This window comes from Mastigoproctus giganteus, chromosome 5 (genome assembly GCF_048544385.1).
Source record: "Mastigoproctus giganteus isolate SK-2022 chromosome 5, ASM4854438v1, whole genome shotgun sequence".
Classification (NCBI taxonomy): domain Eukaryota; kingdom Metazoa; phylum Arthropoda; class Arachnida; order Uropygi; family Thelyphonidae; genus Mastigoproctus; species Mastigoproctus giganteus.
In genome coordinates, this window is record NC_143579.1 from 85,920,019 (window position 1) to 85,933,398 (window position 13,380).

General features: G+C 36.6%; 1 protein-coding gene across 2 annotated transcripts in view; it reads right to left on the bottom strand.

Moving 5' to 3' along the window:
• Window positions 1-13,380, bottom strand: part of LOC150085539 (inositol polyphosphate-4-phosphatase type I A) — a 557,621-nt gene that overhangs the window by 311,515 nt on the left and 232,726 nt on the right. For both annotated transcript variants that reach the window (XM_090373328.1, XM_090373327.1), the window contains exon 9: window positions 11,964-12,075. In XM_090373328.1, coding sequence (XP_090229454.1) covers window positions 11,964-12,075 — 112 coding nt within the window. The remainder of the gene's footprint in view (window positions 1-11,963; window positions 12,076-13,380) is intronic.

The window sequence follows — 13,380 nt, forward strand, 5'->3', positions numbered from 1 at the left end:
TATATTAAATTATTTTCTATAAGTAGCTTTACAGTCCTAGTCAAGCTACTTCGTTTATTTTGAATTTAGATACTGATTTTGAAAGTTAATACTTAGTGTCTGCAGATTTTACCATTCATAATGGTACTAACTTGCCGCAATTGTTATATGATACAGAATAGTGTAATGTATATCCCAAAGTTGATTGTTGTTGTTTCATTTTTTAGGAGCAACATTAGCAACTAAGGCCATATTGCTCTGAGGATATGCGGTGGTCATTCACTGACCTTTCCGCATCCTCCGTATTTGGTGGTCATGGGCTCGAACCCCGGTCTAATCAAGAAGCATGTGCTATGCACTGCTGCTCCTGCCCATCTGGCTACGGAGGCACCCCAGTTGATAACGTAAGGTTTAATGTAAAACTAAATAGTGAAATATCTAGCACTGTATTAGAAATCTGTTAGCTTAGTTCAGTATTATCAATTAATCAATTAAAAATGATTTATCTTATTAAATTTCCTTGATAATTAAATTGTACTTAAACGGAATCATGATCTGGAGTAGAGCAGCAAAACAGCGAGCACAAAGTAGCGGTAGTACTGTGGCTCGGGGGAGAACCAAAGGGGACAATCCTCCAATGCATCACAGACTAAAAAAATGTGCGAAATGTGAAATGTTTGCGGATCTTTCTAGAACAGGACATGATCCTGCACTGTATTCCTAGAACAGGACATATCTAGCACTGTATTAGAAATCTGTTAGCTTAGTCCAGTATTATCAATTAATCAATTAAAAATGATTTATCTTATTAAATTTCCTTGATAATTAAATTGTACTTAAACAGAATCATGATCTGGAGTAAAGCAGCAAAACAGCGAGCACAAAGTAGCAGTAGTACTGTGGCTCGGGGGAGAACCAAAGGGGACGATCCTCCAATGCATCACAGACTAAAAAAATGTGCGAAATGTGAAATGTTTGCGGATCTTTCTAGAACAGGACATATCTAGCACTGTATTAGAAATCTGTTAGCTTAGTTCAGTATTATCAATTAATCAATTAAAAATGATTTATCTTATTAAATTTCCTTGATAATTAAATTGTACTTAAACGGAATCATGATCTGGAGTAGAGCAGCAAAACAGCGAGCACAAAGTAGCGGTAGTACTGTGGCTCGGGGGAGAACCAAAGGGGACGATCCTCCAATGCATCACAGACTAAAAAAATGTGCGAAATATGAAATGTTTGCGGATCTTTCTAGAACAGGACATGATCTAGCCAAGGAGGATGTCTTTGTGTATGCTAGGTGCAGAAACTATGAAGAAATTAGGTGCCAATTCAGCGTTCTGATGGGCATCTATGAGAGTTTGAGGTGTAGGGTAGTATTTAATTTTAATTTAATAAAATTTTGAGGTGCCCTCAAAGAAATTAATATGAGAGTCCCATCAAGCTCTCAGCTGCCCAACTCAATGCCAAAACTCACTCCTGTGCATCAGGCAACACACAGCGGCAATCTCCAAGGCAGAATGCATTGGTCCCACAGGAGCTAGTTATTGTCGGTGACTCTATTGTCAGGGAGACTGGGAATATATTATGCAAAAAGGATTGATGGAACAGGACCAGGGTATGACTGCCAAGGGCAAAAGTTGATGATGTTCTAGAGCAGATATCATCTTTTAAGGGCACAAAAGGTGATATTGTTGTACACATTAGCACTAATGACCTTAAGGGTAAGAGATCTGCAGATTTACTTAACAAGTACAGGTCAATGTTGAAAAAAAAGTCGAGTTAGGGTTAAATTTGAAAGTGTCTGCAATTCTGCCCAGACATGATAGGAGGGAGTATATGATGAGAGCCTTGTCGATCAATTCGGCCCTGGAGAGACTGTGCAAGGCTCGTGGGATAGAATTTTTTTCAGCATGGTCTGAGCTTGCTAACAGGAGAGATTGCTTCTACAGGGATGGGATACACTTAAATAGAAAGGGTTCAAGAATATCTGCTAATGCTATCGAGGCAGTGTTAGGAGGTTCGGAAAACTGCTAGCTTGGGGGAATTCACAGAATAAAACATTAACCGTAGCTGCAGGCAGAGGTGAAAGTGATTCTTGACTGCTTCTATTGTAATGAGCAGCAGCCTAGAGAGCAAGTTGTTGGGGATTTCAAGAGCTGCTGGGAATCATCATGGAATAAGTAAATACATTGGCTGTGTTAGGGTAACTAAGAGTAAGAAAATGTGCATGTACGCCAAAGCTATAAGTATAGTAAATAAATCTGATGAATTTGAAGTGCTGATCAAGACATGAAAGGCAGATATTGTTGGGATATCAGAGACATGGTTTCACACAGATATAAGCAATGCAGAATTGGAATTTGGGGAGTAAAAGGTAACTATAGTGGGGAGGAATGGAGGAGGAAGGATTATGCTGTTAGTTAAGAAACACAAAATCAAAGGAAGTGCATCCAGTTAATACTGGTGTTGAGTCTATTTGGTGTGACATAAACACTGGGAAAAGGAAAATGAAAGTAGGAGTGCGTTATAGGCCTAATGATTTGATGAGTACAATGAACAACTGTGCAGAGATATAGAATAGGGGATTTTAATTTTTCAGATAATGACTGGAACTTGTGGGTTGATCACTTGCACACTAGCAAGACATATGTGGATTTATTGGAGGATTGGTTTCTACAGCAACATGTTCGAGGTGCAACCAGAGGAAGTAATAGTCTTCATCTGATTATCAGCAGTGATTATTTATGCATTAAGAATTTTCAGATAAAGGAATCACTAGGCAACAGTAATCACAGTGTACTGATGTGGGATTTACTTAAAGATATAACTGTCATCAAGGGTAAAGGGAAGTGTTTTTGTAAAGGTTACTGTAGTGGTCTCAGACAGTTTTTAAATTCTATACGGTGGGATCAACTGATGATATTACCAACGGTTAATTCTAAATGGGAAGCCTTAAGGGACTTAATGTTGGAGGCTACTAGGCTTTTCATACCGACTAAGAAATATTGTTCAAGATTTAGACCTAAATGGATATCTAGGTACTGATAATAGGTACTAAATGGATAACCTGTATAGGTACTAAATGGATAACCTGTAATCAAGTCACAAAGGTGACTTGATTACAGGTTAGGCAAGCAAAGGATGATTACGAGAAATCCTTCGCAAAGGATGAAAAGAAAAACAACCAAGACTTCTTTACTTATGTAGACTCTAGAAGGAAGGGGATGAATCAGATTGGTCTACTTGATACTTGATGTTGGTGGTTCGACTGTTGATGATCCTGCTCAGATAGCTGACAAACTGAATGAGTATTGTGTATCTACATTGGCACATTAGGAATTATGTAAGGAAGTGGATGACAGAAGTTTACTAAACTCTAACAGGGAGCTAAATGATTTTATAATAACGGAGAGCTAATGATTTTATAATAACGGAGTGGAGGAGAAATTGTTGAAGGTAAAAATAAAAAACGGCACCTGGGGCAGATGGAAACTATCCAGTTGTATTTAAGGAAGCAGTGAGGGAAGTAAGAAAACCCTTAGCCTTAATTATGAGAGGATCCTTAGATTCAGGGGAGGTCCCAATGGACTGGAGATGTATCCCAAATCACAAAGGTGATTCGAAGGGTGACACAAATAATTATAGACCTGTTAGTTTAGCTTCTGTTCCAGGGGAAAATAACGGAGTCACTGGTTAAAGAAGTAATGCAGGCTCACCTAGACAAGACTGCAGTAATAGTTCGGACATAGCATGAGCTTGTTAAGGGGAAGTCTTGTGTGACCAATTTTATTGGATACTACGATGTGGTTACAAAGGAACTAGATGCAAAAAATTATTTTTATATCATATACTTGGATTTCAGGTAAGTTTCTGATACTGTTGCACACGGTAGACTGCTGTAAAAATTGGAGTGGTATGGCATTAAGGGCAAGTTGCTGCAATGGATAAAGGGATGGTTGAGTCGGAGATGGCCAAGAGTAGTACTAAATGGACACTGCTCTACGTGGACTAATGTTATTAGTGGAGCCCCCCCAGGGTTCGTTTCTGGATCTAGTTTTGTTTTGTGTATTTATCAATGAAGGTATATCACACTTCAAAAATTTCCAAGTTTGCAGATGATACAAAGGTTGGCAGGGTTGTTAATGACAGTAAACACAGTACGCTACTGCAACAGGATCTAGAAAAGTTAGGCAGATGGGCTGAGAAGTGGCAACTGAAGTTTAACATTAACAAATGCAAAGTACTGCATATGGGTAGCAGTATCCCAAGAGATTTTTTTTTTTTTTTTGATTTGGTAGTTGTTGGCGCATCGGCTTCTGTGGCCATATTGCACCTCCCAAGGTTTTTGCAGTACTTTGATCCAAGCCCGAGGCGGGAATCGAACCCACGACCTTTGGGTTGCCGGGCAGGTACTTTACCCACTCGGCTAGCCCAATCGGCTATCCCAAGAGAAACGTACCAACTGTGTGATACACTCAGGGAGGTGGAGAATGAAAAATACCTGGGGGTAATTCTGCAGTCATATATGAAGTTCTCTGAGCAGTGCAGACAGGTTGCCAAAGCAGGTCATAGAGTTTTGTCAATGATATATAGGAATTTTGCTAGAAGAGACAAGAAGGTGATTATCCCTTTGTATAAGGCAATTGCCAGGCCATACCTTGAGTACTGCATACAGGTCTGGAAGACTCATTTTAAGAAGAATGTAGAGTTGCTAGAAAGAGTACAGAAAAGTGCAACAAAATTGGTGAGAGGAAGAAAGGAGTGCTCTTACAAAGAGATACTTAAGTTCTGCAAGTTGTAGCATCTGGAGACTAGGCACCTGCGAGGTGATCTGATTGAGGTGTATAAGGCCTTGAATGGTTTGAGCAGGCTCAATGCTAATGGGATATTTCCGCTTGCTCTGATTAAGAACGTAAGTGGGCATAGATTCAAATTGAGAAAAGAGAGTTGTAGAATAGATGTGTGGAAGTTTGCCTTTAGCCAGTGGGTAACTAATTGCTGGAACAGACTTCAACTGTTGTTGTAGAAGTTGATAGCTTAAATAAATTTAAGGCTGAACTAGACAACAATTTGGAGTAACCAGATGGGTGAAATGAGAAGGGTTGTTTGTTTTTTTTTCTTGGCTGATGCTGTATAAGCTTGCTTTCTTTCATAATACGCCTCTGCTAATGCTAATGCTTAAATCTCTTACCAGATCATTGAGTTCATGCTGTGAAAACGGTTGAGGGCTGGACTCAATGTCTTCAGTTTCATCTTAAGAAGCTTCATGTTGAGCACTCTCCACTATAAGTGGAGGGCATGGAATCAGCAGGTTATCTCCATGTGGGATTGGCAGATGGAATATTAGGATACATAATGCCTTTCTTACTCTTTGCATTGTATCCCTCTACATTAAGTAAGCAAAATCGTCACAGCGGTTTGCAGACTCCTGCCAAATGATGGGAATTATAAATGGCATAGCCTTCTTTTTACCATTCTTCTACAATCTCAATGTTTCAAACACTTGTGTGAAGACATTTTTACTCATTTTTTGGCACAGGCTTGACATGATAACCTTAAAAATAAACTGAGTTCATACTGATAAACAATGCTCAGATGTGGAAAACTTTATGTGGAGTCCATTGTTTATCTTGGTCACTGAGTTTCACTCGAAAATAAGCACAATACACATATTTTTATAAATTCTGCAATATCTTGTCTTTGCTTGAGGACTACATAACTTCCACAAATATAAGAAAATAAGTTTGGATTGTTCAAACACTCGCATGATGACATTTTACTCACTTTTCAGCACAAGCTTCACACAATAACCTCAAAAATAAACTGAAATCACACTGATAAACACTGCTGCATGAAGCTCTCAAAGTCAAGAAACAAATGACTGAGAACAGTGTTGCCAGCATGTGGAGATTTAGCTTACAAATTTAGCCCAACATTTACTCCCAATTTAATATATTCAATAATACAACTCAAGACATCAACTTAAGTGATTTGTGAAAAAATGGTACAATAGGAAAAAAAACAAATAACATTTCTGAAATCAACATAAAAAATAAAAACAGCTATTAGTTTACAAACATCAGAAACCATGCAGAGTGGTGTAATTTTTGATTTAATAAATGACAATTATACACCCCCATCCTTATGGCATAATTATGAATATCTATAATTTATTTATAATTTATTGCTAATCAATTTTCGTACATAATTATTAGCTATATTTTATTTTATTTTAAAACGTATATAACATGCTTAGGTTTTTACCTTCTTTAAACTTTTACTAATCTTTTCTTATGTGTTCTTAGTATCCTCCACTTCTACAGGGCTGGCAATCTATACATCATTCATGGTGAAATTAAGCTAAAAATATTCTTTGTCAAAATTTCATCCAATACGCCATTTTCTCAGACAATATGCAATGATTGGTTGGTTGTTTGGACTGGGTTTTATTGGTGCATTAGCAACAATGGCTATAATGCACCAAAACCAGCATCACAATTCTCACACATATGAAAGCCATCTGCCCTAAGCAGGAATGTATGCGTAAGATGATGAACTATGTCCTATGCAGGGGTGAGCTAGAACAACTTGCTCTCTATGGTTCGTACACACACTATACTGCTAGTGTTGGATTACAGGCTTTATTTGTTATAGCTTGTTCATAACCTGCCCATGCCAAGATTGATGCCATTGAGAAAATAATGTAGAGTGTATTAGCTGTCTGAAGCCTGTATAAGGGACTAACAGGCTACTGTTGTTGTGGTGACCTGGTTGCGGCATTAGCCAGTTCGTTACCCTCAATCCTAAAGTGGCTTGGGATCCAGCAGAAACAGATATAGAAAGGACACTCAGAAAGAGAATGAAGTGTCTGCTGTACCTGAGTAAGGTATGGATGAGGATTATATCTCATCGCCGATAAAACCTGCAGCATACTTAATGAGTTGGTATACATCATACACCTTTGGTAATTGTGGGTTTTACATGCTGAATTTGTGACAAAGCCTCTCAGATATAGTGTTATCTGGGAAGATGGCAGCAGATCTGACAGATGATTCTGACTTAGAACCATCACTGAAGACAGACAAAAAATTACAGTATTTGGCTCGGTGGGCAGCATAGAGTTTAATATAAAAAATTTGCAAAATTATACAGATTCAAAATATACAAAAATATACAGAATTATACAAAAGAAATTATTACACATTCAAAAAAAAAAAGGAGGGGGGGGTGATTAAGCTTTGAAGTTAATAACTGTCCAGTCCAGCAAAAAAATTAATGCCCAATCAGTCCAAGACATGGGCAACTATTCAGCAGAATGAATTTTACAAAATAATCATTAAGTTATGTTATTGTCCATGAGAGTTCATAAAGTTTTGATTAGAATCAAATAAACATTGAAAGTGATAAAGAGCATACTTTACCACAAAAATCTAAGGAAAACAAAGGTGCTATTTAAATATAAACTTAATTACTATTCACAAAATATGAACATATTTATGAAATGCCAAATTTCACAGTAAACAAAATATGGAGCAAACAATTGAAATAAATGTTACAGTTTACACGATTTGTTCTAGCAGGCTGATAATAACAAGTAAATTTTTGGATACATTCATTAAAATTAAAAGTTAACAAATTAACTTTAATTTGTTTAAAATAGGTTTATAATTCAGAAAAATAACTGTTGTCTTTTAAGAAAGACAGAACGTGAGAAATTCTGAAAGGATTGAAAGAAAGTAGGAGAGGAAATGAAGGCAGATTCCTGAATGAGAGTAACAAGACCAGTGATGGACAATAATGGTGCATGAAATTCACCGTAAATAGGATAAAAGAAAAGAATGTGGGTAGAATCCTTGACAGAACCGCAAAGACAAAAGTTCAGAATTGGAAAGGTAGAAATAGGCAAGTTTAAAATTTAAGGAACCATGTCCTGTTAAAAGAAAGCTAGAAAACAAGCTGGGAGAAAACCTATTTACAATTTTTTTTTTTTTATTAACAAATGTAACTCCTGGAATAAATAATTTTGTAATTAAACCTTTTTTTGGGAATCAGACCAGCGAAGTTGCCAACAGTCATGAAGAATTTTTAAAATTCATTGTTTTTCTTGTTTAGGACTGAAAGACACGTCAATTTGAATTCCATTGAATTCTGCAGGTAGGTCTTTACAAATGAAGTAAGGAACTCTATGGTAAACTAACTGTAAGTTTAATGGTAGTGAAGCAGACAGAACTTGTAGGGCAGAAGTAGAGACAGTTCTACATGCCCTAACCAATACTAAGAGGAAACTGTGTTGGATCGAACCAAACTTGAATCAAATTGTAAGCAATTTAGTGTGTCAAAATCAGGAGGCAGCAATGTAAGTGGTAATTAGTAAAACAGCAGTTTTGTATAGTGTATGCAAAATCTTATGGTTCAGCCCCAGTCCTTCAGGAAATCCAAACAATTTGAAAGATAAAGCGATTACCAACAGTAATCCAAGGAATTTTGTGATAGTTACAAAAGAGAAAGATTTACCATTAATTTTTATTAGAGGACGATTAGTTGGATGAAAGTGCCTTTGAAGGCCATGAGAAATAGCAATTTTGTTGTGTTTAGCAATCAGAAAGTTGAAGAATAGAATTTGTGCTTTCTTCTAATGAATGGCAAGAATTTACATAAAAATAAATCATCGAGTATGCAATTGATGAATAATTTTTGCAACCAATGGTTGAGAACAAGATTCCATATGCTTTGACATAGACTTCAGACAAGAGATGTTTGAAATGCTCCAGTGGCAATATGAATCGCCTGATGGTGGATGGGTCTCCAGCCATTGTGGTACACTGAGTCTAGCATGGATCCATAATCTAACTTAGAATGCATGAGTGCATGATATAGGCATAATAAAGTGCATCAGTCAGTGCCCTAAGAATTAGGTGAGAGCGCACATAGAATATTCAAGCCTCCTGTGCACTTTGCAAATAGTTGACAGATGTGCTGTAGAAAGGTCAACTTTCTATCAAATATGAGCCCCAAAAATAGCATTTTGCCCTAGTCTTAGTTCATGTTCAGGGTAAAGATTTCGCTTGCAGCAAACATTTATGCAAATGATCTTTTGCGGGGAGAACCTGAACCCATTATTCACTGCCCATGAGCTCAGGTGGTTAATAGCATGTTGCAGTTCTCTCTCGATTACCTTCATGGTGCAGGATTGAAAGAATATGCTAAAATCATCAACATATAGGGCACAGTTCACAGTTGGAGGAAGTTATTCTGTGATGGAATTCACTTTGATGGCAAAAAAAGTAAAACTGATCCTAGGTACTCCCTGCTCTTGACTGAAAGGCCAAGAGAGAGTAGATCCTACATGAAGTGGGCAGGAAAGATGGAATAAAAAGTTTTAGATAAAAGCTGGAAGATGACCTCTAAGGCTATGCTATAAAGGTCTTTTAAAATTCCAAACCTCCAAGTTGTGTCATATGCTTTTTCCATATCAAAGAACATGAACATCGGGTGTTCTCATTTTAGAAAGGCATCTCAATTGGATGTTTCAAGCCTAATTAAATGGTCTAAAGTGGATCTATTTCTTCAGAAATCACAATGCACTCTAGACAGCTAGTCAGAGCAATAGGACAACAGTTTGTTGGGATTTTTGGATTTTTTCCTGACTTTGGAAAGGAAAGCACCAATTGCCTTATGCCAGGAATCCAGAAACTGCTTTTCTAGAAATCTGTACAGAAGAGAATTAGTCCATGGATTTAGCTGACAGATGTCTGATCATTTCAAAATGGATTAGATCTGGTCCAGCAACACTTGCCTTAGTAAAGAGTGAGAGCTGTTTTTAACTCTTCTATGGTGAATGGCCCATTGAAAGGATGAGAATTTTTCAATATTAAGTTAATTGGCTGCTTTTTGTGTTTGTTCTGATGAGATGGTAGAAAAGGTCTCCCCAAGAGCATTGGCTATTGCAGTTGGGTCTGCAATAAAGCATCCATTATAATCCCAAAACGACAAAGTGTGATGTATATTTTCCCTTCATTTTCTGGATTTTGTCTCGGACAGAGTGCTCAGCTAAGAGTGCTGATCAACTGGGTAATAGGATGTAAAGTGGATTCACAAATCCTTTAGGCCCTGAAAGTGATATAGCATGCTTTGGCACATGCACATTTGAAGGCTAAGAGATTGGCCATGGTAGACAGAGGGTGGTAATCAATGGGTGCTGCTCTTCTTGGACTAATGTTATTAGTGGAATCCCACAGGGTTCGGTGTTAGGTCCACTGTTGTTTTGTATATTTATCAATGATATTGATGAAGGTCTATCAGGCTTAATGTCGAAGTTTGCAGATGATACAAAGGTCGGCAGGGTTGTTAATGACAGTAACGGCAGTGTGCTACTGCAACAGGATCTAGATAATTTGGGCAGATGGGCTAAGAAGTGGCAACTGAAGTTTAACCTTGACAAATGCAAAGTACTGCATATGGGTAGAAGTAACCCCAGAGAAACATACCAAATGTGTGGTACTGCACTTAAGGTGGTAGAAAATGAAAAAGACCTGGGAGTAATTGGGCAGTCAGATATGAAGTTTTCTGAGCACTGCAGACAGGCTGCCAGGGCAGGTCATGGGGTTTTGCCAATAATATATAGGAATTTTGTTAACAGGGAAAAGGAAGTGATTGTCCCTCTGTATAAGGTAATGGTCAGGCCACACCTTAAGTACTACGGTACAGGTCTGGAGGCCTCATTTTAGGAAGGATGTAGATTTGCTTGAGCGTGTACAAAGAAGGGCAACAAGATTGGTGAGGGGAATGAAGGGATCCTCTTACCAAGAGAGGCTTAAGTTCTGCAAATTGCAGTGGCTGGAGAATAGGCACCTGCACGGTGATCTGATTGAGGTGTATAAGGCCTTGAATGGGTTAAGCACGCTGAATTCTGATGGGATCCTTCCACTTGTTCAGATTACAAACAAACCTAAGGGGGCATAAATTCAAATTAAGAAAAGACAGGTAGAATAGATGTGCGGAAATTTGCCTTTAGCCAGCGGGTGGTTAATTGCTGGAACAAACTCCCATCTGTCATTGTGGAAGTTGATAGGTTGAATAAATTTAAGGAGGAATTGGACAGGCATTTGGAGGGAATGGTGTGATTTTTTTTTTTTTTTGGCTGATGCTGCATAAGCTCATACACATGCTTTCTTGCATCACATGCCACTACTACTACTAACTCACAGCCCAGGTTAGTTGGTAAATCACTGCAGCATAAAGATCAGCTGGAGCAGAAACCAGTCTCCATCAATCTCAGAAACAGACTAATGCAGAACTAAGCAATTCCTCAGATTGTACAGGGGAAAAAAAAAAAAAAGAGATTTGTCAGCTACCTGAGCAGCAGCATCATCAACAGTCGAACCACTGATACAAAGTGGACCAATCTGATTTATCCCCTTCCTTTTAGAGTTTACATAAGTAAAGATGCAAATTAGGCCCAAGATGCAAATTTCCAACCAATAAGAGTGCTCCAAAACTGGGATAGCAGAAAATATGAATAGACAACTAAGGGCAGACAACCAGGTAGGATACAACCAACAAAAACATATAAGAATGAACAGGTTCAACACCAAATTAAGGACAAAAGTTTTAAAACCAATTTTAAGAACTTGTTACAAAGACTTGACAATGTTCATTATACAAAGTATGTATCAATACAACAGTTATATATTTTCATTTTGGATTTTGCACATGTAATGCAACTTATCTCAAATTGTAACGATGCAAACAGATACACTTCTATATATACCACAAATCAAAAAAAGGTTGGATAAGGTTTGTTATCAACTTTTTAATTTTGAAACTAATATATATATTTATGTTACTTTATAAAAACCTTGCATTACATTCATTGCTAGACATCTGTTAACTCAATCAGATAGATTTACTACAATAGTATAGATTACTTTGGTCTAAAATTAATAACTAATAAAATTATTATTTTTTATTCAACAAACCTTTGGCCATAAAGGTTCTTCTCCAAAAAGTGGCCAAGTATTCCTCTGTTCCATATAAGCTAGTTCTCGAAATCCCACTGATATAAAACCAACACTAGAACATGCTGGAGAACTGATGGAGGTAGGAGAGAAAAAAATAATAAAAAAAAATTAAATAATTGTGGCCATAATTTTTTTCCAACCACGATGGAAAAACATACTCTGAATACAAAATTTTTAATATGTACTGTAAGAGATATGATTCTCAGATGAGAATTATATCTATAATTCTATAATATTTACTTAAATTCAGTTATTTACATAGTCTACTGCTGAACTTTCCAATTAATGCTGACTTCTTTGCACATTATCTACCAATTTTTATATACTTGTAGAAAAGAGTTAAGTTACACTTTAATCTGCATGCTGATCTTTTGAAAATCAAACTGAAAGTGCATATACAGATAAAATAGCTAATACAAAGCACAATAACACTGTTCTGATATGAAAATATGGATAATTTTAAATACAGTGTAATATATAACACTGGTTTGATTGTACATGAGATTCTGGTACAAATGTACATGTTTACAGATGCAAAAAAATCACCCCCTCCCTAAAAACACCCCCTTCCCTTAAAATCATTCATTTACCTAAAATAACCTACAAAAATCAAAAAATTAAAATTATATTTTTTAAAGAAATAATTCATTTAAACTGCTATAACTCCTTAACTAATTATAATGTGACTTTCAATAAATAACATGTCAGAATAAATACTATTTTTTAAAACTATTTTCTATAATCAAAATCAAGCATATGTTCAGTATTATTTTGTAGCCCATGGTAAATTAATTTTAAATCATCTTTTAAATTTAAAATTTTAATATTAGCATCAGATAAGGTTTGGCTAAACTTTTCTGGCATATAAATTTGAAATAAATTTCTTTCCTCATCATAAACTTCTGCGATGAGATGAATGCTGGTGTCTTTTTTAATAGTTTTAAATTTATTTACATTGTATTCAAAGTCACCATAGTTGAGTGGTCATGAGTGGGAGTGCAATAGCACACACTCCGAGTAGACTGGGGCTCAAACCCAAATATGGTTGGCAGATCAACCCTAAAACATGATTTTCTGAAGAAGCCTCCATCCTCCATCTTTTATTCAAAGTCTATTCTTAAATCAGTTATTTTTTTAGGAGGGAGGATTTGTAGCTTTGTATTAAGAATATCTGCCATTTAATAGTCATAAGTTTTTTTTTCGAGCTAGATTTAATCAACATCACCAGCGTATTTTCATTTTATGTGTATTTATGAATTCTTCACTTAGCAATTGGTATTTTTAACTGTTTCCAGTCTAATTTGTGTAGTAGTTGATCAATGATGTCTTGTCATAACACCTGATATTTAGTTCTGATTTGTATATCTAGTTCATC